The sequence below is a fragment of the Neopelma chrysocephalum genome, unplaced genomic scaffold (assembly GCF_003984885.1).
Source record: "Neopelma chrysocephalum unplaced genomic scaffold, ASM398488v2 Primary Assembly neopelma1_61b, whole genome shotgun sequence".
Taxonomy (NCBI): Eukaryota; Metazoa; Chordata; class Aves; order Passeriformes; family Pipridae; genus Neopelma; species Neopelma chrysocephalum.
This window is the reverse complement of record NW_020897717.1, coordinates 9,304,683-9,330,576: the sequence shown is the minus strand read 5'-3', so window position 1 is coordinate 9,330,576 and position 25,894 is coordinate 9,304,683. Positions and strand designations below refer to the sequence as shown.

Genomic DNA, 25,894 nt, shown 5'->3' with positions numbered 1-25,894 from the left:
CACTGCCCTTTCCCGCGGCCGCAGTGGGTGGGGCGGGCACGCGCCTGCGCGGGAATGGTGCGGCGGAGTGCGAGTGCGCTTGCGCGTGCGCTTGCGCGTGCGCGGGGCTGGCGGCGAGGGGCAGGAATGGCGTCCAGCGCCAAGTCATTCCTGGCTGATGCGGGCTATGGAGAGCAGGAGCTGGACGCCAACTCCGCACTGATGGAGCTGGACAAAGGTGAGGCCGCGCGGGCTTAGGGTTGTCGCAGGGCCGGGGTGGGAGCTTGGCTCTGTGCCGCTTTATCCACAGCGAGGGCGGATTTGGGTCTGGAGGTATCTGCGGTAATTCCTGTTGTCTCGCTTAGGCCTCAGGTCTGGCAAACTCGGGGAGCAGTGCGAAGCCGTCGTTCGTTTTCCCAGGCTTTTCCAGAAATATCCCTTCCCTATTCTCATCAATTCGGCGTTCCTAAAGCTAGCTGATGTCTTCAGAGTGGGGTAAGTGCCATCGGTCAGCTTCTCTCCATTCAAATCTCCGGTCGGTAGGACTCGCTCTTGGGGACAGATTGTGCTCGATTGAAGTTTGCCTTCCCCATCTTTCGTGGGCTTAAGTGGCTGTGAGTGACCAGTGACAGAGTTCCTTTTCATCTGTCCTGATTTGAGGATTCCCTTCCTGACTGATATAAGTTCACTGGTGTAAGGTCTGCTTCACAGGCACGTTCAGATTTGTAATTCATAAAAAGATGAATGGTCATATGTGCAAATTTTGTCTCTAAGTCATGCAATGTTAATAACAAAGCTCGAAGTATAGCTTTTCCAAGTGCCTGCTGTCTAAGTGATGTATCTAATGGAATCGGAGCTCCTTTGGAATAAGTTACAAAGTTAAATGTTGATGTGGAATCTTCATTGTTGTCTCCAAGAAGGGAAAGAAATTCACTCACACCTGAAAGTGGCAATTAGGTTCTCTTGCCTTAGATGTGTTTTTCTAGAAGAACTGGATCCCTAAGTGTGCACAAAACAGGCATTTCCTTACACCCCTCCTCACTGGTGCCAGCTGGTTCATTTCCCTGGAATTGGACCTAAATCTGATACTACCAGAACTAGAAAATAAAACACTAGTGTACTAATAGTCTCTTTTCTGTTACATCAGTCTACTCAGACATTTCTAAAGCGTAGATGTTTCCTTGTGTTAATTTTCTTTCTGAAGTTGTTTTAAAATAATTTTGTATTTCAAGTCCTTGAATAGCCTGACAAAGAAATGTGTGTATTTTCTAATAGGAACAACTTCCTGAGGTTGTGTGTGCTGAAAGTTACTCAGCAGAGTGAGAAGCACTTGGAGAAGATCCTAAATGTGGATGAATTTGTCAAAAGAGTTTTCTCAGTAATTCATAGCAATGATCCAGTTGCTCGGGCTATTACACTCCGGTATGTATTACGTAAATGATCCTAATTTACTTCATATCTGTAGCTAGTTATCAGTGTGCTCGCCTGGAACAACAAGGCCAAGTGCAAGGTGCTGCACCTGGGTCAGGGCAACCTCCGGTATCAACACAGACTGAGGGATGAAAGAGATGAGAGCAGCCCTGCCGAGAAGGACTTGGGGGTGCTGGTGGATGAGAGGCTGAACATGACCCAGCAATGTGCACTGGCAGCCCAGAAAGCCAGTCATGTCCTGGGCTGCATCCAAAGCAGCCTGGCCAGCAGGTCAAGTTAGGGGATGCTTCCCCTCTACTCTGCTCTGGTGAGACTTCACTTTTAGCACTGCACTGCATCCAGCTCTGGGTTCCCCAGCACAGGAAGGACATTGACCTGTTGGAGAAAGTTCAGAGGAGGCCAGCAAGATGATAAGAGGGATGGAGCACCTCTCCTACGAGGAAAGGGTGAGAGAATTGGGGTTGTTCAGCCTGGGGAAGAGAAGGCTTTGGAGTGACGTATTTGCAGCCTTCTGGTGTCTGAAGAGAAAATACAAGACAGATGGTGAGGGACCTTTCACAAGGGCATGTAGTGATAGAAAAAGGAGGAATTGCTTCAAACTGAAAGAGAGTAGATTTACATTAGATATTAGGAAGAAATTCTTATTTGTGAGGGCGGTGAGGCACTGGAACAGGTTGCCCAGAGAAGCTGCAGATGCCCTATCTGTGGCAGTGTTCAGGCCGAGGTTGGATGGGGCTTTGAGCAAGCTGGTCTAGTGGAAGGTGTTCCTGCCCATGTCAGGTGCGTTGGAACCAGATGATCTTTAAGGTCCCTTCCAACCCAAACTGTTCTATGATTCTATGAATGAAGTATAGAAGGGTTTTTATACATTGCTCATCTCTCTTTAAAGGGGGTGAATGATAAAGATCTGTGATCAAAAGAACAAGATTATTAATCATTTATGATGGTGAGAATTTTGTGGATGGCTTCAGGTAAAACAGAATTTGCAGTGTTGAAATTTTGTGTATTCATGAGAAGAAAACTGAACCTTGTTGTATACATAACCCAGACAGTAGCCATGTGCAATATATCATATATTGCCTATAATATATTTAGACCAGGACCAAAAGGAAAGTGCTTCCTTGCATGTCAAAATGCTTTTTGTTAAGTTGTAACCAAAGCTTATGCGAACCTTGTTATGCTTGCACCTATTTTTCATTCATTGTTGTCCTAGAAGTTTACTGCTTGTTGGTCTCTGATCAGTAACTTCTAAGGAAATGCTGTTGTATTGTTAATTGCTTTGGGATTCCTAGGAATCAAATGGGAAAACAAATAAAATAAACCTGTCTTCAGTGTCACTATCTTGCTGTTTGGTGTCTGTGTCTCCAGCACTGTCCACCGTCATCATCTTAAGTGCATCTTCCAACCCCTGTGCAGGTGAATTTGAATATGAAGAGAGCACTTCTCTTTTTCCCTTTATATTCTTTTTTTCTCTCCATTTAGAACTGTTACTGATTTCACTGTTGAAAGATGGGAGGCATTAACGGATTTGATTGATTAGCTCATATGTCCACTTCTTTTTTCTTTTGATATTTCATTTGAGATTATGCTTCCATGCTCTGGTCTCAGAAATCTTTAAATACAATGGGACTACGTATTTCTTATAGTTCCACTATAGTATTCTAACATACGCTTGCAGTTGTTGGCTGGCATTGAGAGTTATCTTAACAGACTGCTAGAATTCCCAGGAATCCACTGAGTTTGAAAAAATACTTAAGTTACTAATAAATTCACAGGATGCATCAAATAAAATTTTAAAATGGCTGTTGGTTCAGCAGTTTCAGATTAAAATCTTTTATTGATTTGTTTTTGTCCTCCTTGAATAGTGTCAGTAAGATAGAACATGTAGAAAGAAAGATCTGCTTAAACAAAACTTTGTGGAATTTTATTGCTAGATACGTGTGTGTAAATACTTGCACAGAACTCTTGCTAAAAATTACCATCAGTGTTACCATCCCGCATTCCTTTTTCTTTTAATTGGATTATGCTAAATATGTCTGAAGGGTGTCTTTTCATAGAAAAGTATAAATTGACTTGCAACTTCGTTAGCAGTTACACAAAAGGTATTGCACTATTCCTACTAATAACCTTATCCCACATCAGTGAAAGATCTTAGAAACAAATTATGAAAGTCAGATATTTGATTACTTGATCATGGTAACTACTGTAGAAACTTTTCTTTCATAGCATGTGGTTAAAATTTATGACTGTTCAGACATTTACTTCTGTACTTACTTCTGCAGTCTTAATTAGGAAGAGGGATAGAAAGAGTAGAAATTAAATTAGTAGTTCTCTAAATGTGTTCTTATATCCCCCTAGACTACCACATTTTTTAATTTATATCTCATGGTGTTCTTCGTGTGTTTCTGAAAATAGCCATCCGTACATTTTAGCATTAAATCTGTTGTATTAATATCAGAGATTGAATGTAAAAGCATCTCAAAAATGCTTATTCCTGGTGCCATAATGCACTCTTAATTTTAAAATAATTTTTTGTAAGTTTCTCACTGTACAATTTCAAGATAAGAGATATCATAATGTGATTAAGTTTTTATCATAGCACTGATATAACCCTCATGACAAAATTTGTTACCATTTAATTATATGCCTACTTTTAGCATTTGCTTGTTTCTGTAATAGACATGGAAGAGCACACATACTTATAGAAAAAATAGTATTTTAACGAATCATTTTACATTTCTGTTTGGTTTCATCTTATGTTTCTTCTTGAACATCGTTCTTCCTGATTTTTCTGTGATTTATTTCTGTAGGATGTTGGGCAGCATGGCATCTATTATTCCAGAAAGGAAGAATGCACATCACAGTATTCGTCAGAGTTTGGATTCCCATGATAATGTGGAAGTGGAAGCTGCTATATTTGCTGCTGCCAACTTTTCTGCACAGTCTAAGTAAGATTTTTTTTTAATTCCATTAACTCATTCACAAACTTTACTATTTCCTTCTCTAGTGATAAGTGTCATTTATAGCAAAATATTTAATTATGTGCAATAATAGTATTGTAGAGAAACCTGAATACAAGTTTAACATCAGTTTTTTTCAAAAATGGAAAGCTCATAAATATGAGAATTCAAAGTGGAATAGCAGCTTTAATCAAGGATTATTTTACAGAAATTATATCAGGGACCAAAATGTAGTGGTGCTTGTCATTTTGACACATTTTTTTGAAAGCTTCCATTTTATCATTTGATCATGCCCTTGTGCAGAGTTTCTGAAAAGACTTAGGTCTTGGCAGACACTTTTTTGGGATGGTTTTTATTGTTAAAACACAATGTTTGGTAGTTCAGTTGATTTTTAAATCTAATTTTTAAAATTTTCATTACTTAATTTTTTATTTTTCATTTCACCTGGTACTTTCTTTTCTCTACAGGGATTTTGCTGTCGGAATATGTAATAAAATCAGTGAGATGATTCAAGGTACATGTGTATATTGAATGATAAAAGGGAAAAACTTTAATTTCTCTGAAAATTCTTTATTATTCATATTTACATATTAGATACCAGAATGCTGTTGCCCTTGTACTCAGATAACTCCAATTTTTAAATTAAATTAGCTAACCAATAATCTAATGTCTGTCTCTTGTGTCCTCTTAAAATCCAAGTTCTTGAAGCACCTGTTTGGTACAGAATAAAAGCTTATCTACAGTAGATGAATAAACTTACATAGACTCTCACAGGTTGCTTCAGATGAGTTAATATGTGTGCTACCTGCACTGAATCAAGGAGCAGCTTTCTCAAATAGCCATGAAAGTGCTTGATACTGCTGTTGTTACACACCTGCCCCGGAGATGAGCTATTTGAAGCCAATGCATGTGCCTGCACAGTCTGCTTTCAGCAGTGATAACAATGTAGACATATTGTGTCCCTCAGTACAGCCAAAGGCCAGTACAAGGACTGACACTCTGCCTGTTTCTTTTCCTTGTTGCAGGTTTGGCCACACCCGTGGATTTGAAGTTGAAGTTGATCCCTATTCTGCAGCACATGCATCATGATGCCAGCTTGGCCTCCAGCTCCCGGCAGCTGCTCCAGCAGCTGGTGACATCCTACCCCTCTACCAAGATGGTCATTGTTACTCTGCACACCTTTACTCTGCTTGCTGCTTCTTCTTTGGTTGACATTCCTAAACAGGTAGTTCTTCCTAATGCATTAAGAACTAAGTTCATTTGAAAAAAATTCAATTTCTAGATTGTTCTGTTTCCAGACAACCCCATCAAACACATTAACCCTTTTTTTACAGATCATAACCTGTCTTTCTTTAATTTAACTGGGATTGAAATCAGCTAGGATCGATCAGCATTCAGGAAAGCAAACACCCTGACTTTCTGAAAACGTTTCATTGTGCCCGTAGAAGCCAGACTTCACTTTTCACTGCTGTATATTGTCTTGCGTTGTGGGGGTGCCTTTTGTCTTTCTTTCATGCAAGCAAATGAATACTTCAATAGCACGGAATGTGTTTAAAGTGTATTTCTTGAAGAACTTCAAGAATTTGAATCTGTCGTTTAAATTTAGGACTATACACCAAGTAATGGGAAAGCAGTGATGGAAAAGTACAATGCTTTTATGCTCTGGTAATGAGCTTTGTGGATGTGATTTATATAGCAGATCTGAACACAGCGACACTTGAGACTCATCTCGCTAATCCTTGTAAAGTAGTCATGAAAGTCTATTTGCTTTATTTCAGTCCTGTACAGCTGTGGAAAGCTGGTGTCTGTTACTGTTAGACTAATAGCATTGATCTGTCTGAAACTTTTGGTATGGCTCATTTCTGTATTTCAGAGGATGCTTTTGATAGTACCGAATCTCAGTCTACTGAAACAGCATTAGAACACTTAATGTGCTGCTTTTTTTTTTCTTTTAAATGGCAGTAAGCATGGAGATTTAGGCTGTATTTCTGCAGCACAACAGCAGCCAATACTGCTTAAAACTGATGTAGTCATGGTGAGGAGGTTCATGCTTTTTTATGTCCTGGCTATTCCATGTTTGTAAATTTGCAGTCAATGATCACAATAAAGGGCATGCAGGCAAGTGTTGCTTAAATTGAGATAAATGCTTCAGAGGGTGTGGTTAGGGATTGTTTTTGTTTGGTTGGGGTTTTGGGGGTTGTTTTTGCAACTGCTGACATACAAGGTATGTCTATCTTGCTATCTGTTAAGTGCAGATCACACAGATGCCCAAATTAGCATCAAATGCTCAGAATACTGGTCAGCAGCATAATTACAACAGTATAAGGTGTTTACTGAGTTTCTCAGGGATGTTTTATGGTATTTCTGAGCATTGAAACATATCTTGAGGCTTCTCAGGCACACAGGGTTATGTAGAGAAGGGTACATGAACTAAGAGAGCAGGATGGTAAAAAATGCCAGACTGTTTTGGCTTGCAGTGGCTTCACAGCCACGTGGCAAGCAATCAGACAGATAGGGCAAGTTAATTTTGGTTGAGTATACTTGATATTTCTTCAAGAGTGCTTTTGGAAAGACGTCCTTCTAGTAGCATATCTCTCAAACAATGAATTTATTTCGTTGTAGATTCAACTTTTGTTGCAGTACTTGAAAAATGACCCCAGGAAGGCTGTGAAGAGGCTTGCGATCCAGGATTTGAAGTTGCTGGCCAACAAGACACCACATACATGGAGCAGAGAAAATATTCAGGTTTGTACATTTTTAAGCTAAAGTTTATTATGAAACTTTTCAATTAGTTGTAGGGTTCTTTCTAGAAGAACAGTTTGGGAGGTAAAGGAAGGAGGAACATGCATCTCCATATCCTTAAGTTAGGTGCCAAGCAGAGTAGCCAAGTATTCATGAGCAGTTTGTAGAATATCTTTATTGGACAAGTTGACACATAAGGATCAAAACTGAAGTATTACAGATGAGGAAAGGCATGTGTAATGTAATAGGCCTTTTTACAGTAAGGAAATAACTTTTCCATCTGACAAACTGATCTGAGGTAATAGACACGAGAGATTAATCTTAAAATATAGAGTACATGTTAATGCCTTCATGTAACAGAGTCTCTGGGATTTGTCAAAGCCTGTTATCCAGCAAGGTATACTTGAAAGGACAAGTGTCATTTTGACTTACTTTCTTAGGATTAGTGGCTTATTTTCAATAGTAGCCTTGTGACTCCCGTAGTATGAATGAGACCCTAGATGGTGTTTATAGTGCACCTGTGCTATTTGGGGAAACTGTTGTTATATTGTAGATACTATCACTGCCTTCTTTCAATCACAGTTGCATGTGAATATTTTTTTTCTCCTTGTCTTGCTCTTTTTCTGGTAGAAATGAGTATAGAAAATAACTTCGGGTTAGATTAATGGAAAAGTAAATATTTCAAGAACTTAATGGCAGAGGGTTACAGCTCTACTTTTTTTCTGGGTCATTTTTCTTTGCTTTTGCTACCCTTGGAAGCTACTTTTGTTCTATGTTGTTGGAGCATAAGGCTGCTGGGAGGAAAAACTGTGTGGGTTTTTGTTAACAATCATGTGACAAATAAAGCATGTTCTGCTTTGCCCTTTATTCTTAGAGATGATGATTTGGAGCATGCAGAGGTTTTTGTTTATGAAGAACAAAACAGTTCACTTAATGTATTAATACCAGAAAGGTACTTTTAAGGAATTGTTTTATGGATTGTTTTATGGATTCTTTGCAGTCAAAATGCTGCTCTATACCATTATGTCTGATCAGGAGTAGATATGGATAACATGGCTTTTGTTGTCACATAGTGTCTCAGAGTAGATGTCCCAATGTTTGAAATGCACAGGGACAAGTTCCATCGATGTCAGAACTAAACCAGTGGCTACGTTAAAACAAGACTAATTGTCTGAATTATCTGCTTGCTGAATGGCGTGCAGAAATAATGAGAATTTTTCTGCCTTCTGAAGTATAAAGTCAACATTTGGAGTTGGGAAATTTGTTCTCCATATATTTAAATGACTTAGTAATGTTTATACAACAGGGACTGGAACAAACCCTCCTTTTCTCATGGCAAGACCCGCTTCTTGTACCTTTTTACCAACAAAAGTTGGTTAGTTTCTTCAGCATTTTGAGTCTGTCAGATGGGAAGCTTGGTCTTTGAGTTGTGGAGACTTCACTGATTGTAGACATCAGCTTTAGAAACTGCTGCTGTTGGTGTCTAGAGCAGTCCTTCTGACTGCAGAGGTAACCAGCAGTCTCTCCATCCTGCTAATTCTTCTGTGCTCCTGGCATTCTTCAAAGTTCTGAGAGGGAATCTAATAGCACTGGAGTAAAACATCTGTGTCTTGGGAGACATTGAGACTCATTTTCGACACTAATCATTGTCTCTTCCTCTGTCTGTTGATGCCATACTATTCAATGGATTAACAAAGTACTAATTGGTACAAATTACAGATGTATTTAGAATTTAACCCTTACACCATACATATGCCTGATAAGAACACCACTGGGGTTTTTTTGTTCTGTGAAACTAATTCTGTGTTGTTGTTTTTCTTTATTCAGTTACTGTATATTATCCTTCAGCTTTGACACTCTCTGAGACAGAATATACTTATATTTTCCATTTGTATCTCATATTACTGTCCCTCTGTTGACTGAAAAAGCCTCAAAATCAGTGAATGACTGTGGACAATGTTGGCATAATGAGTTGAGAACAATGTGCATTTTAAAAATTATTCCAACCTAGATGTGATAAGGCCTGACAGGATCTGGCAAAAGGCACAAAAGTATGATGGCACATTCTACTATAAATGAATTAAAAATAAAATACACTTTAGTATTTTTATCAAGGAACTTAAACTGTATCCTGCTGGACACCAGTACTGGTAAAGGAAATGATTTTTGAAACTTTGTTCTTCAGAGGTGTGTATTTACATAAAACCCTGCAGATTGGTTCAAGGCAAAATAATCAGTATGCCTCTAAGACTGGAGAAACTGTCTTAAAATCTTGTGTAGTATTTGATCAATGAGACCTGATAATATTTTTGCTACTGATTTTTAATTAATAAGTGACTTATAATTGATGTATAATGATGTATAATTGATGTATATAAGAAAGACCCAGTGTCGCTTTTCTGCAAGCCAGATCCTCAGTCTTCTGGAACAGTTGCTTGATTTTAGTATAGTATTTTCTGTAGGAAAATTTTGACTCTCAAAACTTTTCAGAGAAGTGGAACTACATTTTTAATACAGGTTGCTTATGGGACTTCTTATCTCTGTATCTTTTTTCCTGCTGATCTTTAGGCACTCTGTGAATCTGCTCTTCACACTCCTTATGACAGCTTGAAAATGGGCATGTTATCTGTTCTTTCCACGTTATCTGGGACCATTGCCATTAAACAATACTTCAGCAGTGCTCCAGGTAAGAAAAGATAGTTATCTTTGGCATTTCTGGTAGGTTGGTTTTCTACTGATGATCAGTTCCATCTAAACATTTCGTAGCATATTCTTAAACTATTTTTGAACTTCAGAATACTAGCTGAAAGTCAGACTGTGTTTATCACATGTAAACTTAAAATAGGATGCTGTATACCCTTGAATAATCATGGTCTCAGATTTTGTTCTGTTTTGTGGGTCCTATAGTGTATGAAATGGGTTTTTACCTTTGAGTCTTCAACATTTCTTCATTTTGTGATCAGTGTGTTGCCTCTCAAATGGCTGACCTGCATTCTGCTTAAGGTGCTTTGAAGCCATAGATTTGCACAGTTCTTGAGTAGCAGGGAGGCTTCATGGTGTGAGAGTGGGTTGGCATGTTATCCAGGTACAGTGAAGCTATGCCACCCTTGTGGCAATGGCCTGCAGCAATATCAGGTGAACCTTTCTGCCTTGTGACAATATTCTGGAGAAATAGAGTAGACATTTAAAAGTGATTCAAGGTATCTTGTTCTTAGAATTGTCATCATGCTGTTTTCTTTTTTCTTCCTGAAAGCCAGACAGCCCTAATGAGTTTTACAAGCCCAACTACATCAACTGCAGAAATGGGAAAAAAAAAAAGACATTCTCTTCAGTCATTCTGGCATGTCTGAATAATTAATATGCTCACCAGCTTTTTTAATCAGACATAATATTTTCTCTGAGTCCTGAAAATTTCTCTGAGTCCTGAAACATCAGCCTTTAGACCCAAATGTTCTTTCTTATGCGTGTCTAACTGGTATACTGTTCAGGAATGGCAAAGTCTCTGTGTGAAGAGAGAAAGATACTTTCATCCTATCATTTAAACATAACAAAAAAATCTGTAGTCAATATAGTTGTTTCATAGAAATGTACTTAAAGATCTGTGGTATATTTATGGACTGTGCAGTTTTATGTTCTATTTGCCTCATCTTTGTTTAGGAACAGCAGGTACAACTGCAAGATCATTTGATTTAGTAAAACTAGCACAGGAGTGCTGTTACCATACTAACCGTGGCATTGCAGCTCATGGTGTGAGAATTCTGACTAATATATCAGCCTCTTGTCAGGAAAAAGGTAAGTGAAAGCAAGGACAACAAAGTGGGTCTGTTTACAATCAGGCTTATGCACTTAACACGTATTAACTGGTCCTGTCTGTGAACCTGTCTGTAAATCTGTCTGATCCTTCATGCTGGTTAGGGAGAATGGGGACTACAATCTAGTAGAAAATACTCTGTATGATTTTATGAATGGCTGGGAAGATTCCATCTTCGTCTAATTAAGAAAAAATTACTGGGCATAGTAGAACTGGTGCTAAATAAATGCTTGTTTTCCCTTTTGCTGTAAGACCAGTGAATTGTTTGTCAACCTTTGAAAGCACTTTGCGCAAAATTTGTTGCAAAAGAATAACAGAGCATTTAGAAGCCTTAATTCAGAAGTTTATGCATGCTTTACAAATATCACAGTTGCTGTGACTGCTGAATATTTACCCAAGACATGGAATGGCAGATTCGTTTTTAATCAAAGTAAGGTAAGGCCCAAGTATTAGGGAGATATTTATCTGTCATGACGGCAGTGCAAGCATTACACTGACTGTGGTAAGAAAACATAACAGAGAACAAACTAACTCTCCTTTTCTTTTTGTAGATCTTCTGCCTTTGGAGCAAGATGCAGTTTTTGGCTTAGAAGCTCTTCTTGTTCTTTGTAGTCAAGACGACAGTCCAGGAGCTCAAGCAACCTTAAAGGTGACATTACTCTTATCTTCCCCTAGCGCAGCTATAAGTTGTAGTAACATCTTGTATAACAGAGCGGCTGATGTGCACCGGATCCTTTCTGGTGGAAGCATAACATACTGGAGGGAAATGAAGATTTTTCTGGCTTGCCCATAATCAGAGACCAGAGCTCTAGAGAAATTGAGCACAGCTATAGTGCACCGCCTCCCAACTCTAGAATAAGTGAATTGTTCTCAGAGGAACAGCTGTAATAAAACATGAACTTGAACATTGGATGGAGCTGTCTCTGGAGGGCAAAAGGATCTTGGAGAGAACTTGCTTTATGGGGATGGAGATGCAACGTACATGATCACAAGGCTTTTATTATTTTTATTTTCCCACTTCAGAAACTGCTGTCAGTAATTTTTCTAGTTATTTACCCGTAAAGGCTGGTGGTCTGACAAAGACTACAAACATTTCTTGAATTTGTGCTGTGTTTTTGTGCTGTGAGCTCAGGGACAAAGGCTTGGGCTCTTAGAAAAATCTGATCTTTTGTAGAGCACATGGTTTTGAAAATGACAGATCTATATTTCTGCAGTCATAGTTGAAGATAAGTAAGTGTGCCTGGCTTTTTTATTTTTGAGTAGACATCATGTTTATTGTACTTGTTGAATGTGTGAATTGCAGATCACGTTAACTTGCATGGTGAAGCTGGTCAAGTGCCGTCCTCACCTGAGCCAGTCAGTGGTTGAATCCCTGCTGACGCAGCTGCAAAGTGCCCAGGACAATGCCAGGATTCTCATGTGCCACTGTTTAGCAGCTATTGCCATGCAGCTGCCTGTCCTAGCAGATGGGATGCTAGGAGACCTAATGGACCTCTATAAATTAATTGGACAATCTGCCACAGATAAGAAACAGGAACTTTTGGTAAGGCCTCTCTTGATGGATAAATGTCTGTATAAACAACTGTGGATGGATTGTATTTAAAAAAGGCAGCTAAAACATTTGTTATGTCCAGGTTGATATGCCAATCTATAGCCACTATTTTCAGTTTTGTTTTAACTTTTGACTACATACGTCAGTGTTCAGTGTAGAAATATTTCCTAGATGGAGCTGAACTAAGCAGTGTATTCCATTAGATTTTCCAGCAGGTGGCACTGCTTAGACAAACCTGGCTATTGAAATTATTGGGGTATCTCTAAAGTAATGGTTATAGGCAAAATGGCAGTTAGCTCCATTTATATATGGTGCTCTAATGCAAAATGATTTAATATGTTGTAAGAGAGAAAAAAGCTTTCGTCATACCTATTTGGGAATTCTAAAAAGAATTTTAAAAAAGAAATTACAAGCTTTCTGTAAATTTATTTGGAGCATTTGAAATATCTCAGTTAAAAGGGAGAGTAAAGATTCTTTAAATGAAAGTTACTTTCATCTACAAGAAATACTGGGATGGCTGTAACTACTTAAAAGAGATGACTCAGAAAAGTTTTGCAGTTAAAATTTATATGTAATCTTCAATGAAGTTTTGAGTCCAAAATAAAACAGAATTGGCTTTTTTCTTATTTTCTTTAGTTACTGAAATGTAACTTTCTTCCTCACTCTTCCACTCTCTATTAGGTTTCTCTTGCCACAGTGATATTTGTATCCAGTCAGAAAGCTTTGTCCACAGAAATCAAAACTGTTATCAAACAGCAGCTTGAGAATGTCTCCAATGGATGGACAGCCTACAGGATAGCCAGGCAGGCTTCCAGAATGGTAAGTGAAAATACCTGGAGGAAAATGGTTTGTTGTGGTTGGAGGGATGCTACTGATTTCTTTGAATTGGATGAGAAAGTAAGGAAAATGGTAGGATTTGGGAGGAGGAAATGAATGGGGCGGGGAGTAGAAATCACTTTCTCTCTTAATTCCCTGGAATGCTGATTCAGAAATATGCCATTTGGGACACTGATCCAATCAGAATGGTTTTTCACTTGTGTGTTTGAAGTATTTGAGAAGGAAGTAAGTAATGGCATGGCACTTTCTTGAGCACATACCTAATCTGTATTGTCTAACTGTTCTTTAGAAGGTGATACAGGTAATCCTGGTGTGTGCTTCTCTTTCTTCAATGTGAAGAAAGGAAGAAAAAGATCCTGTTTCCGTTTTCCCTTCAGTAAATTTGCAACTGGGATTAGAATTACACAGAAACTAGTATGAGATGCTGAGGTGAAAGTAAATTTCAATGTTTATTTCTCATTTTATTGAATTATCTTGTGTAAATAACTAGTATATACAGGCTGATATTTCCATAAAATAAGATTTGTGCTTTTATTTATTAGGATTGTCACAATCAAAGGATTGAAAAAACTTTCACTATCCTATTTTTAAGCTAGGAGTAGTTCTGGAGATGTTACGGTTTTGTTATTTGTATTTGTTTTGTAGAAATCTACAGCCTTCTTTCACATCCCCATTTAGAAACATACTTCTCATTACAGGGCAACCATGACATGGCCAGAGAACTGTATCAAAGCCTGCTGACTCAAGTAGCTTCAGAACACTTCTACTTCTGGCTGAACAGCTTGAAGGAGTTCTCCCATGCAGAACAGTGTCTGACAGGTTTGCAGGAAGACAACTACAGCTCAGCACTTTCTTGCATTGCTGAAGCTTTGAAGTCCTATCACAAAGGAATAGCATCACTGACGGTCAGCACACATCTACTGTAGTGGTGATGTTTCTGTGTACTGCAGCATGTGTTTGGTTTCCATTCTTAAATCTCTGAAAAGTTTTAAAAGATGTATAGCATCTGCCAGACTCTTTTTGAGATGACTGCAGAGAAGTAATGCTGCATCTTCAGAGAAAAGATCCTGTAGCTCAGCCGAGTGTGATTAGCTAGATTTTACTTTGTTTTTCCTTCTTCCCCCCACCTCTCATTTCCTGCCTTGATCACATCACATGATATGTGACAGATCTCGTTTAAAGTTACAGTACCTAAAATTTTCCACTCCTTGTCTTGGCTGAGTAAAAGCCATTGTAATAGTCAAGCTTGGGAATTTGTCTAAATTGGCTGCTATCTTCTCAAAATATAGAGAAGAATTTAATTGTCTTCCTCCCTCCCGCTGAGTTCATATTGCCTTGTATTTGACAGTGTGATCTTGTGGAATCCTAGCAACAAGGCAACACCAATTTAGAAAGAGGAGGGAAGACAATTCAACTTCATCAAATTGGCAGAATTCAGATGGTACCTGCTTTTATGCAAATACTTTCTGCTTCTCCGAAGTGGTAAAATACCACATCTATGAATGTAAACAAAAAAAAGCATTAATGAATAAGGACCTTCAGTTCTTACTGTGAAGTTGCTTCTTAACTAAAGATGATCCAGCTTCACACAATACTTTATTTCATATTTTAGTTTCCATGAAGAAATCTTTACAGACAGTTTTCTTTGTGTATCTTCAGTGAAGCTGCTTTTTTTTCTTTTTTTAGTTACTGGCACTGTCTGGGTCATGACAATTCATATGTAAGTGTTTAATAAAGTTCAGATATTACTATTTATTAATAAAATGTCCCTGAATAAGCAGAAAGGACATAAATTTTACACTGTTGTCCTCTTAAAGACCCATTATTCCTGAAGTGTCTGTCTTTAACTGTTGGCTGAGTGAATAAGGCTTTTAATTCAGCATCTCAAGATTTCTCTAACATGGAGAAGACATTGAGGGGAGGACCTCATCTAATTAGATGTAAATATTTAATACAGGCAGGAAAATAACTTACTTAAATAAGTCATTCTGTGATTCAGGAATTTAATTACCCTTTCCCTAGAGTTTGGGACTGTTTCCCTGTTGAAGGGTTCCTGTCTTCATCTCTGCTGACTTCACTTCCTGCATGCTGCACATAGTGTTTTTCTGGGTGCAGTACCTTCCTTTTGAGTGGTTGTGGTCCAAAGGAGAAAGTACAGGTTTTGTAGGGTTAGAGGAGAGAAAATTTGGGTTTATTGCTGGTTGTTGCTGACTTGTTGCATCACTCTGGACAATTTCCCAACCTGCTTGAGTGTATCAGCTGTAAAAGGAGCCACTCACTGTTTGCATCTGTAGAACTCAGCATCTCAAAGGGGAGCAAAGTGCCACAGAGTGCACGATAGTCTTGCTGCTGAAGACTTGCTGTCTCTCCCCCCGACTTCAGCTTTACTGTTGCTGCTGTTTCAGTGCAGAGCACTGGTTTCAGTGCTCAGCACTGGTGGTACCACAAGCCAGTGGTGTGTATGATGAGCCCTGTGTAGCTGTTCCTCTTTGTAGCTGGAAAACACTGTGCCAGTAAATCTGTTGCAGATGTTTAGTCAGCTCAGTTTTGCAATGAGGAAGCATTCAGACAGTGTCTGATCTTGTCGGAAAATTTCTCAATTCCTCCTTGATACACATAAAACTGTCTTGCATTGCTGCATGCAGAATGTTCTTACATCTGACTTAGTGCACTTGAGGGAAAGTAGTCCCATTACTTTATGGGTGAGAGTTGTATGTGGGAGGACAGGGACTTGTCATGGAGCATATTGACCTCAGTCCTCATCCGTCTTGCTGTGTATTTGCTTGTAGAGCTACCAAAAGGTTTGAATAGGACCTGCTCTTTCTGGCATGGAACATGCGTCTCATTGGAAGCTTTGTGCTTATTTTTCACTGCTGGTAATCTAGAGAAGATACAAAACTTGAACAAAGCATTCATACAGCCATTGGTTAAGTGGCATTAATTCCAAATATGTTGATAGCAAGTGATGGTGTTCAAAAAACTTGGCTGAGCTAAAGAACTCTGTCAATTTTAAAAAAGAGTTGTGACTCATTTATTGCCCATGGCTATATGAGTAGCAGATAAGGTAATTGCAGTATTAATGAGACAAGCTTGTATTTCCATTTACAAGAATCAAGTCCCATTTGTGCTACTAAAAATGTCTGGATTTTCTGATACAAGTACTGGTACTTTACTCTCTTTAAAAGCATGTAGTCTCTGTAGAGCAATTACAGCGCAGTGGACACTCTTCCACAGAGGGTTTTCTGAAACTACCTCTGGAGAATAAACTGAATGTTTTCAATTCAAAAGGAATTTTTTTTGTGCCCTTGGAGAAGGGCAAAGTGATAGATAAGAGAGGCTGAGTGGCTCAAGTGATTAAATAATCTTATTTTTTCAGTTGAAATCTAGCTCAGTAGTTTAAAGTGGCTGCAGTCAGCTATGTTTCCTCACTTTAATCAGTAGTGGGCCAGTTCTCAGATGACGTGATGTTTTGTGAGACACTAGTTAGCTGTTTCTCTGCCAGCAAAGAAATGGTTCTTAGTAAGGTTTTGGGATGGCTTACAACTTCTTGCTTTGAGAATTGACGTGCTGAGAAATAAGAAGCACTGGGGAAGATATGCATGAATTTGACATACTTTCATTCTCTGAGTAAAAGAAAGTCCCAGTGCTTTGTTTTGCAGATGACTTTCCTCCCCCCCCAAAGAAAAAAGTGTATTCTTCTCAAAATCCAAGAGTTTAAGAAAAATAAGTAGTGGATTTTTGGCTTAAGTAGTATCAAACCTTGAGTGCTCAAATTTACCCCCTCCTGGGTGTCCTAAGCTGTCACAGATGCTTCTACAAGTCAGATAAGCTCTTAGGGAGCAAAGTTTCACAGAACTGTATTTTCTAAATAATAGTGGCTTGTCTACCCTCCTGGAGTTCTGTTATTTACTGTCCTTAGTTATCCCTGGATCATGTCTCTTGGCCTTCATCAAATGCAAGGTTCGGGGCTTTTATAATGTTCCCATCCATTTCACAGTCCAAAAAAATCAAAGGTTATCACCCCTTCCTCTTGCTCTGGGTAACTTTAGCCAATTCTTTCTCTTCTGGCTGATGTAGAGAATCACTTTTTCAGTCCTTGTGTTTCTGTTTGATATCCAGTTCAATGTACTTTCTCTTACAGTAAAGACTATCTGGGCTAATGTCATTTGAAGCCTTATGACTTGGCCTTGGAAAAAGAGGAAATATGTGCCCTAATAGCATTGTAACAGCTTAAGTCACATTTATTACAAGGGTGGTATGCTTTGCAATATGACTTAGGAATTACATAACTTCTGTGTCATTTATATTTAGTATGATTTAAATTGAACAAACCTGTTAAATGTCGTTTTAAAAAGAGCAGCTTTTAGAATTTGAACTTCAGGATTTAGTTGTCTGATGAGACAGTTCAGTGACACTGCAATGTTATTTTATCATTTTTTGCCTTTGACCTAGATTGCCAACATTGCTATTACTGTGTTTCAGGCTGCTAGTACTCCACTTAATCCTCTGAGCTTTCAGTGTGGATTTGTGAAACTCAGGATTGACCTTCTGCAAGCTTTTTCTCAACTTATTTGTACCTGCAACAGCCTAAAAACAAGCCCACCGCCAGCTATTGCCACAACGATTGCTATGACATCAGGAAATGATCTCCAAAGGTGTGGACGCATCTCTAACCAGGCACGTGTTCTCGTTCCACTCTTGCACAGTTCTGTTTAGGACTCGGGTACCAATTTTGCTTCTCGGCAATCATATCTTTCAAAAGAAATGAAAAGTAGCAGTGAAGCGTTTTGCTGAATAGTGGGCCTTGGCTTTCACCTGTAGCTATAAAAATGCCTACCTGTAGCAGGTCATACTCTGAAGCTGAGCACATGCACGTTTTCTCATACGCTCACACGCACAGCTTCCAAGGATGTGCATGTAGTGAACCACTCAAACTTGCAGCAAGGCCTTTCACACCTTCTCTTAAAACATCTCAGATACTGTGATTACACTGCGGAAGAAAATATATATACCTTAGGATCATACTGCAACTCCTTTTGGTGAGTGTTGGCAACTGCCTTGATACCATGAAAAACACCAAGATGGTTTGCTTCTAAAAAGCACATAGTCTGCAAGAAGGAATCAGTGGGTAGCCTTTGAAAGCTAAAGCAGTTTGATTTACCATTAGGGAATGGAGGAGGTTGTTGCTGGGGTTTTTTTGTTTTGCTTTATTTTTAATCCGAGGAGTGTATGTTGGTGTTCTGTTACAGGAGAAATGTCTGTTTAATGCGTGGATAACGGTCTGTAATTTTGGTAATTTTCATCTGTGTGAAGAAGCAAGAACTTTATATATTTTGCTGGAGTGTGTTATCTTATTCCTTCAGTATTTTATGTTATAGTGTACTGGTATTCTGAATGTGTGGTGTTTTGTTTGTTTTCCTTTGATTTGTGTTTTTGACTAGTAACATTGTCTCTGCAGATGAAACACTCAATGGAGGAATTCCGAAACTTGGCTACACGGTATGGAGATCTGTATCAGTCATCTTTTGATGCAGACTCTGCAACTCTAAGGAATGTAGAACTGTATCCTTTTAAAATCTTATAATTTGTCCACTTGCCTTCTCATGTAGGCAGCGTGAAGCTTAACAATCCTCTTTTCTGTAGACTGCCACAAAGTCATTTTGAAGCACTTAATAACATAAAAGTTATGTACCAATTGCTTAAAACCTATTTGAAAATAAACATTACCACACTATCGTTTGGAATTACTTTGTGAACAAATTATTACACAAAAATTGGAGCAGCGCAAGACTTGGTAATTTCTTAGTTCTTGCTCCATGTTTACTAAACAAGTAATGACTGTAGGATTACTTCACAAAAGCTAGAGAAACAAGGAAAAGTGTTACTAAATACACTGCATTTCTTGTTTTAGGTGCCAACTTTTTAAGCCTTTCAACTCCTTAGTATTAATATCAGACAACAGCAGAGCTGCCTTTTGATTTCACATGCAATAGAAGCTCTGATTTTGGATCCAGAATCTGCAAGGTAGGTTTGATAGTTAATTTCATGCTCCTTTTCTGATTATTTCTAAATCCTTGGAGCTTTAAGTGCTGGAATTGGAAGAATGTTCGGAAAGTTTCTCAGTAGACCCTTCTAATTATACTTTGGGCAGACTTTAAGATCTGTTGCTTCTGTGCTATACCTTGCAGGCTGGGGACTGTGTTTTGAGTTCTGCATTTTGCACTGATTTTGCTCAAGAGCACTATACTGGACTTGTCTTGAATATAGTCTTGCATTAAAGTAAAAAAGACTTTTAATCTCTCCTTTAACCACCTATTTTATCTTGTGTCATCCTGTGTTAGCTCCCCTACCTGTTGCTTGCACTTGTAAGTGCACCTTAGCTTCCTTCACAGTTGTGAAAATATATGCACTAAATTAGTTCAGATTTCTAATGTAAATCCATCACCTCTGATTCTTTTTCTAACAGTGAACTTATATCCACTAGAAAACCACACTGAAGTACCCTTGAATTGAATCACTGTTGTAAACTCCCAGGCTGAGATTAAATGGAAAATACTGTGGATAAAACCTCTTAGTGATTTTGTAACTGGCAATGAAAGTGAGCATCCTAAGTGACTGTAGTACTCATTATGAATTAAGCGTTGCTTAGAAGGTGTATTAATCAAACTTGTATGAAGCTGGGTGTCTAGGAGATGGAATTGTATTCGAGTCGTGAGATTATAAACTTCCAGGTTTAGTCTTAATTCTGACTGGGATTCTTGCTTTTCTTTGTGTTTAAAAATGTTATAAACACTGCAGGCTTAAATAAAAGCCAGGGGAAGTAAGCATGCTGAGTCTGTTAGACTTGTAACTGCTTCAAGTGAGAGAGGGTGGGGACAGAAAATGGTGGCTAAGCTGTAGTTTAGAAGGGTTTAAATGTAAAGAGCAAGTCTTACAGTGAAAAAATAGTAAAGAAACAGAGTAAACAGTTTGAAAGATATCCCTTAATGGATTTCAAGTTGTAACAGAGGATGGTCTTGTTGGGTCTGTTTGGTAGTGTGCCTTCCAAATTATGATGAGGAAAGTAAGTTAGACACAATAAAAAGTCTTATTTTTTTAGTTTCCAGGAGTATAGCTCGAATGGAACAGCTCATGTTGAAAGTGAATATGAAAGAAGAATGATGTCTGTATTTAATCATGTACTAGAGGAAGTGGAATCCCTCAACAGGAAGTATGCTCCTGTGTCTTACTTGGCAAGTAACAGTTTTATTTGTTTTATTTTAAATGTATATTCTGTAGGCAAAGGTTCCAAAAACCTGGCAACTCCATATATCTATGGACATACGGCCAAGAAACCAAAAAGCACACTCAGTTAATTAGCACAACCTCTTACTGGCACAAGTGGCCTCTACAAAGACACACTACTTCAAAAATACTTCAAAAATGTTTTTGATAAGACACCTGTAACCTTACTGGTATGATCAAAAATAATCTTTTAAAAATTCTGATACTTAGAGCATAGCAGATGCTGATAAGATAACTGAAAGTACTGCCAACTCTGTCAGACCTCTCGCCACACTCACATTCAAACACTGAACCGCGTTCTCTCTGTTCATGCTCTTGCTGTGAAGGAATTCTCCCCCTACCACACACAGTGCTGGAGAGTGCAGCGCTAGCCTAGCTTTGGTCCCAGAGCTATTGGTGCTTAATGCTGTGTTTTGTGAGTGTATCCTTTCTCTTATCAGTGTGGGTCATCAGAGGACACAACTTAAAGTGTGCTGAGTGCAAACAGCCAGGTGATAACATGCCCTTTTACAGGGCTGCTGTGGTTCTGTCTTTTACTGTTAGTAAACATCATAAAGCTGAAGTGCATGTTAATGGGAACCAGGTAGTTTATTTATCATGGCTGGCTTCTGTTTGCCTTGTTTCTAAATTCAACAGTCCTTACCAATTCCAAATAGAATAGAAGAATGAGTCCCATAAACGGTAGCAAAGGTAAACCCTGTAAACTTAGTTGTCACTGGCTCTGTACCAAGGCAGCTGCGTGGCTTCAGCAACACCGCTTGTGTTCATTGGAGCCAGAAGGGTGGTATAGTGCAGCAGGGAAAAAAAGAGTGGTCAAGAGGCTTAAAACTTAATTATTGTATTAAGTTGTGATAGATGCCAGTCTTGTTTGCTTGGAGGGGAGTTTCTGTGTGATGTTTTTGTATATGAGTGTTTCAAGCAGATCCTGCTCTGCTGACTCTAACACTAAGACTGGAAGGATTTGTATTTTTCTTTTTCTTGGCCTCCTTGTTGTTTCCAGAGCAGAATACCTTCTTCATAAAAAGCAGAAAATAAACAGGCTGAATGTAATCACTGTCATCATAGTGGCTGTTATTCTATGACTGTATTAATATATTTCTGGACTTCTAGTGGAAATGACTGCTGTTTCAGTACCTCGAGTATGTGTCCTTTTCCTATGCTGTTAATGGTATTTTCTTCTCAATTGTTCTGGCTCTGTTTCTTGCAGCATACAGCTTGTCTGTGCAATGCTGTCATTGCCTTGTTGAAGGTGCCCCTTTCATTTCAAAGGTACTTTTTCCAAAAGCTGCAGTCTACAAGTATCAAGGTAAGTACTGTTCAAATGTGGCCTAAAATTTCTCTTTCCAGAGTCTTTATTTCATGAGAAAAGCCCTACTGAAGGCACAAAGCTTCAGTATTTTTAGTGAAGATACTTAACTGCAAATAGCATTTGAGTTTATCTCTTAGGAATAAATTGAATACTGTCATGTATGGTCGTTGAGAACCACTAGGCTGGGACTTCGGCAAGTAGGATTCAGTTCTTTGGTTGCAAAGCCTTAAAGGCAAAATGTTGCTGGAATTTTTCTTGATTCTGAGTCTGCAAAGCTAAATAATGTTCTGGTCCCAGGAAGGGAGCTTTTCCTTTAAAAAGCAGGGTTTACTATCTTGAAGAAAACTGTGATATGTATCAGCTGACTGACTGAGAATGACTATATATGACTATGGTCATATTTTTTTGTTTTACTTAAGTGCTCATTTTTTGGGGGAATAATGAAAGCCTTAAGTTTTTTTATATTTGCTCTTATTGCATTTCACTTCTTTGTTCAGCTTAATATACTTACTTGTGGCTATTTTTGTGGAAGATTTTTTCCACATCTTTTGTGGAAGTATAGTAAATGAAACTGATATAAACACAATATCTGGTATTGCTGATGATGTTTATTAGTTAACATAATAAAAAGTCTCAGATAACTTCTGTTTTTCCATTTGCTGGTTTTCTTAACAAACCTCTCCTTGGAAATTTTTCTATAAGAAGGTGTCCTGTTTCATCCTTCTATTGTGTTTGCTTTTCTGGAGGCTTATAATTACATTTCGGTCTGTTTACTTGTGTTTCAGCTTGCTCTATCCCCATCTCCAAGGAACCCAGCAGAACCTATAGCAGTACAGAACAATCAGCAATTGGCCCTAAAGGTGGAAGGAGTGGTTCAGCATGGATCTAAACCAGGCCTTTTCCGCAAAATCCAGTCGGTCTGTCTCAATGTCTCTTCAGTGCTGCAGAGCAAATCTGGACAAGACTATAAGGTATGGATAGAATAGCGCCAGGAGGAGTCTGAAGCTCTTTTGCTGTATTTTCCTGTTCTTTTGTTTGACTCTGGTTAGCAGAATTTTCAGGTTGAAACGAATGGGTGGTTCTGTTATTCTTTCATTCCTGACAGTTGACATTCAAGCACTGGCCAGAGCCAGGCATAGTGCCTGGAAGGGATCTGGGATTTTCAAATCTGCTATATGCCAATACCATTTTAAAAACAACTTTTCTGCCAAAGAAAGAGGCTTTGTGATGTTCAGAACAAGTCATTAGGCATCTGCTTGAGATCAGGAAAACTCAGCCTAGGTACATATCATATGGAACTCCACAGGACAAAAAAACCCAGGAGCAGATTATTCTCTACCACATAGTCTCTAGAACTTATTTATCATCATTTTAAGGTTCTTTTATTTTGTTTATGGAAATCATGAGGACAGACTGTCCAAATTAAAGAGCTTCTGAGGAGATACATATTAAATTTAACTCAACAGTTTTATTGAAGATTGCATGCCTGGAGTTTAGGTTCTGCTGATGTGTGGTATTTGGTGAAAGGCCTGTTCTGGTGGGTTTTGGGGTTGGGTTTTTGTTTAGTTGGTTGGTTGGGGTTTTTTGAGGGGGGAAAAGGGGAAGGTTAGTTGCTTATGAAAAACAGAACTAGGAAGTGTGTAATATTTGACTTGTGTTACTCTGTGGAAAACTAGAACCTCAGCTAGAAAGACTTGTTGGCTACCTTGCTTCTATGAGTAGGTATAAAAACTCATCGATGAAAAAGCATGTCAAGCTGTCTCAAACATGCACTGGTCTAGGAAAATTGAGGACAAAATTTCCTCTCTTTTTTCTTTCTTTCCCTCAAATGGAGAGCAGAAAACTTATTTTTGACAGGTTTTATATGAAGTGACATTTTAACCTTCCATCTCTGTTCTCAGATTCCTATTGACAACATGACCAATGAAATGGAGCAGAGGGTGGAACCACACAACGACTACTTCAGCACTCAGTTTCTGTTAAACTTTGTGATACTTGGCACCCACAACATCACAGTAGAGTCCTCTGTAATAGATTCAAATGGTATTGTCTGGAAAACTGGGCCTAAAACAACTATTTTTGTTAAATCTCTTGAGGATCCATACTCCCAGCAGGTCCGTCTCCAGCAACAGCAAGGACAGCCACCGTCCCAGCAGCAACAGCAAAGAACTGCATACTCACGGTTTTAATCCCCAGAAGTGACTGGTCAACTGGTACTGCAGTTTTTCTTGGAATTTTTTTTTTTTTTGGAAGACCTACAATTGTAACCTTCTCCTAGAAAGCCCCAGATGCCAATTTGTTGCTTTTTAAATTATCTGGGGTAAATTTGAACTCGATTCAGCAGAGGCAGCTGTTCAAATTTGGAGTTGTGCTCTAAGAACTTCTACCTGATCTCTTAACTTCTGTTTACAAACCTGTTCCAGCAGGCTCCACAGACTATGATAGCAGGGGACACTTAAGAGCTTCTTTGACTATGTACTTTGTGTGCTGTCATTTTTTGAAGTACATAGGTTCTAACGTTAGGCTTACAGAACATCAGTAAACACTTAGGCTAGTTATACAGAACTGAGTGTAATACTAAGGTTGTATCTTTTAATGTGAAGAAATAGGCAGGAATATGCAGAGACTTTTATTTCTGACATTTTAATAGCAGCTTCCAGTATTTGGCTGTTGTATGTGTGTTATTACAATTCATCAGCACTACTTAATGCATGCATCTGGAAGAAAAAAGTTTGTAGCTCACTTCTCATACCCAGTCATTGAAGAGAGAGGAGACTGCTTGAGGTGTTGCTGTCTGGGGAGGTCTGCAAGAGGCAGAGTTTTACAGGTGGGAACAATGACTGTTTCTGAGATAATAGAGAAAATATTACTACATTGTTTTTAGATTTTCATGCATCTGTATTTCTGAAGCCTTTCATTTTGGTGGGGGGGGTATTCTTTTAAGAGGGAAGTTAACTGGCAAGTGGTCATTCATTTTAACTGCTTTGTTTTTTAAAAGGAATCTTCTATACCAAAGCCTTGTCGTCTTGTGTACTCTTTGACCAATTTGCTAATCTTAATTGTTACTTTTGCAGTATAACTTGAAAGAGATTTTTGCCAATACTAGAAATTGATTCACAATAATTTTGGAAATACACTGCTTCATACATAGCTTTCATGTTGAAACTCTCTCTGTCTTCAGACTCACAGGCAATAGATCACATAACATGACCTTCACCTGGTCCTCATAAATAATCTCTGCTTTTCGATCTGCAGGAAAGTGGAACCCACTTGAGTGAAGAGGAGGAGAGATAGCACTTCTTATATACTTAGTAAATGGTTGGATCCCCCTCATTGCAGCAGAAATTTTCATTGTTACTTTCTCAGTAAATTCCTAAGATATTTGTTATATGTTATTTGTTCAAATTGATTACACTGTAGAAGCTGGCTGGAGCTTAGAGATTTTGCCTGCTTTATATTCAGAGAATACAATAATGAATTTTGTAAGCTAGGGTTTCCTTGGCATAGATGAATGAAGAATTTTTTTCTGTGTTTTCCCATAGTAGTTACCTAAGAAATCAACTTTCTTCCTCTTGGCTTGAGACTAACCAAAAAAATAAAAATGGAAGGGATCATGCTAGATGTCATAATATCTTGGTCAGGCTATAATCATAACTAGAAAAGATAATTGAGATGCAAGGTTGAAATAGAAGACTCACAAAGTTGGTGAAAAATTCACCAGCATCCTTCCTAAATCTGATTTTTATTTTGGGCAGGAGGCAGAAACTACCACTGCCTTTCAAGCTGACTGGGGAAAGTGGTGGTTTCTGTCCCCACTTTTGTGGTTCTATGCCTATAGTTTTATGTGTGTGTGTGTATACATATACCTGTGTATCCACACATACATACATGTACCTATACATCTAACATCTTCATAAATGACTTGGATGCAGAACTGGAGGAGATACTAAGCAAGTTTGCACATGACACAAAACTCAGAGGAGCTGATG

General features: G+C 38.5%; 1 protein-coding gene across 2 annotated transcripts; it reads left to right on the top strand.

The window, feature by feature from the left end:
• Positions 1 to 106: 106 nt before the first annotated feature.
• On the top strand, positions 107 to 25,818 carry INTS7 (integrator complex subunit 7). 2 transcript variants are annotated; one of them, XM_027681817.1, is made up of 20 exons: positions 107 to 217; positions 345 to 474; positions 1,255 to 1,401; positions 4,221 to 4,358; positions 4,838 to 4,884; positions 5,396 to 5,595; positions 6,993 to 7,115; positions 9,681 to 9,798; positions 10,770 to 10,904; positions 11,475 to 11,572; positions 12,227 to 12,466; positions 13,157 to 13,294; positions 14,011 to 14,217; positions 17,795 to 17,989; positions 18,771 to 18,874; positions 19,268 to 19,336; positions 20,412 to 20,544; positions 21,804 to 21,902; positions 22,691 to 22,876; positions 23,807 to 25,818. In XM_027681817.1, exons 1-20 carry the CDS (start codon positions 127 to 129, stop codon positions 24,092 to 24,094), a joined length of 2,886 nt encoding a protein of 961 aa, XP_027537618.1. In that variant the 5' UTR covers positions 107 to 126; the 3' UTR covers positions 24,095 to 25,818. The 2 variants fall into 2 exon arrangements, with proteins under 2 accessions (XP_027537618.1, XP_027537619.1); XM_027681818.1 differs by lacking the exons at positions 107 to 217; positions 345 to 474 and adding an exon at positions 2,703 to 2,826 and having other exon boundaries at positions 1,309 to 1,401.
• The last annotated feature ends 76 nt before the right edge of the window (positions 25,819 to 25,894 follow it).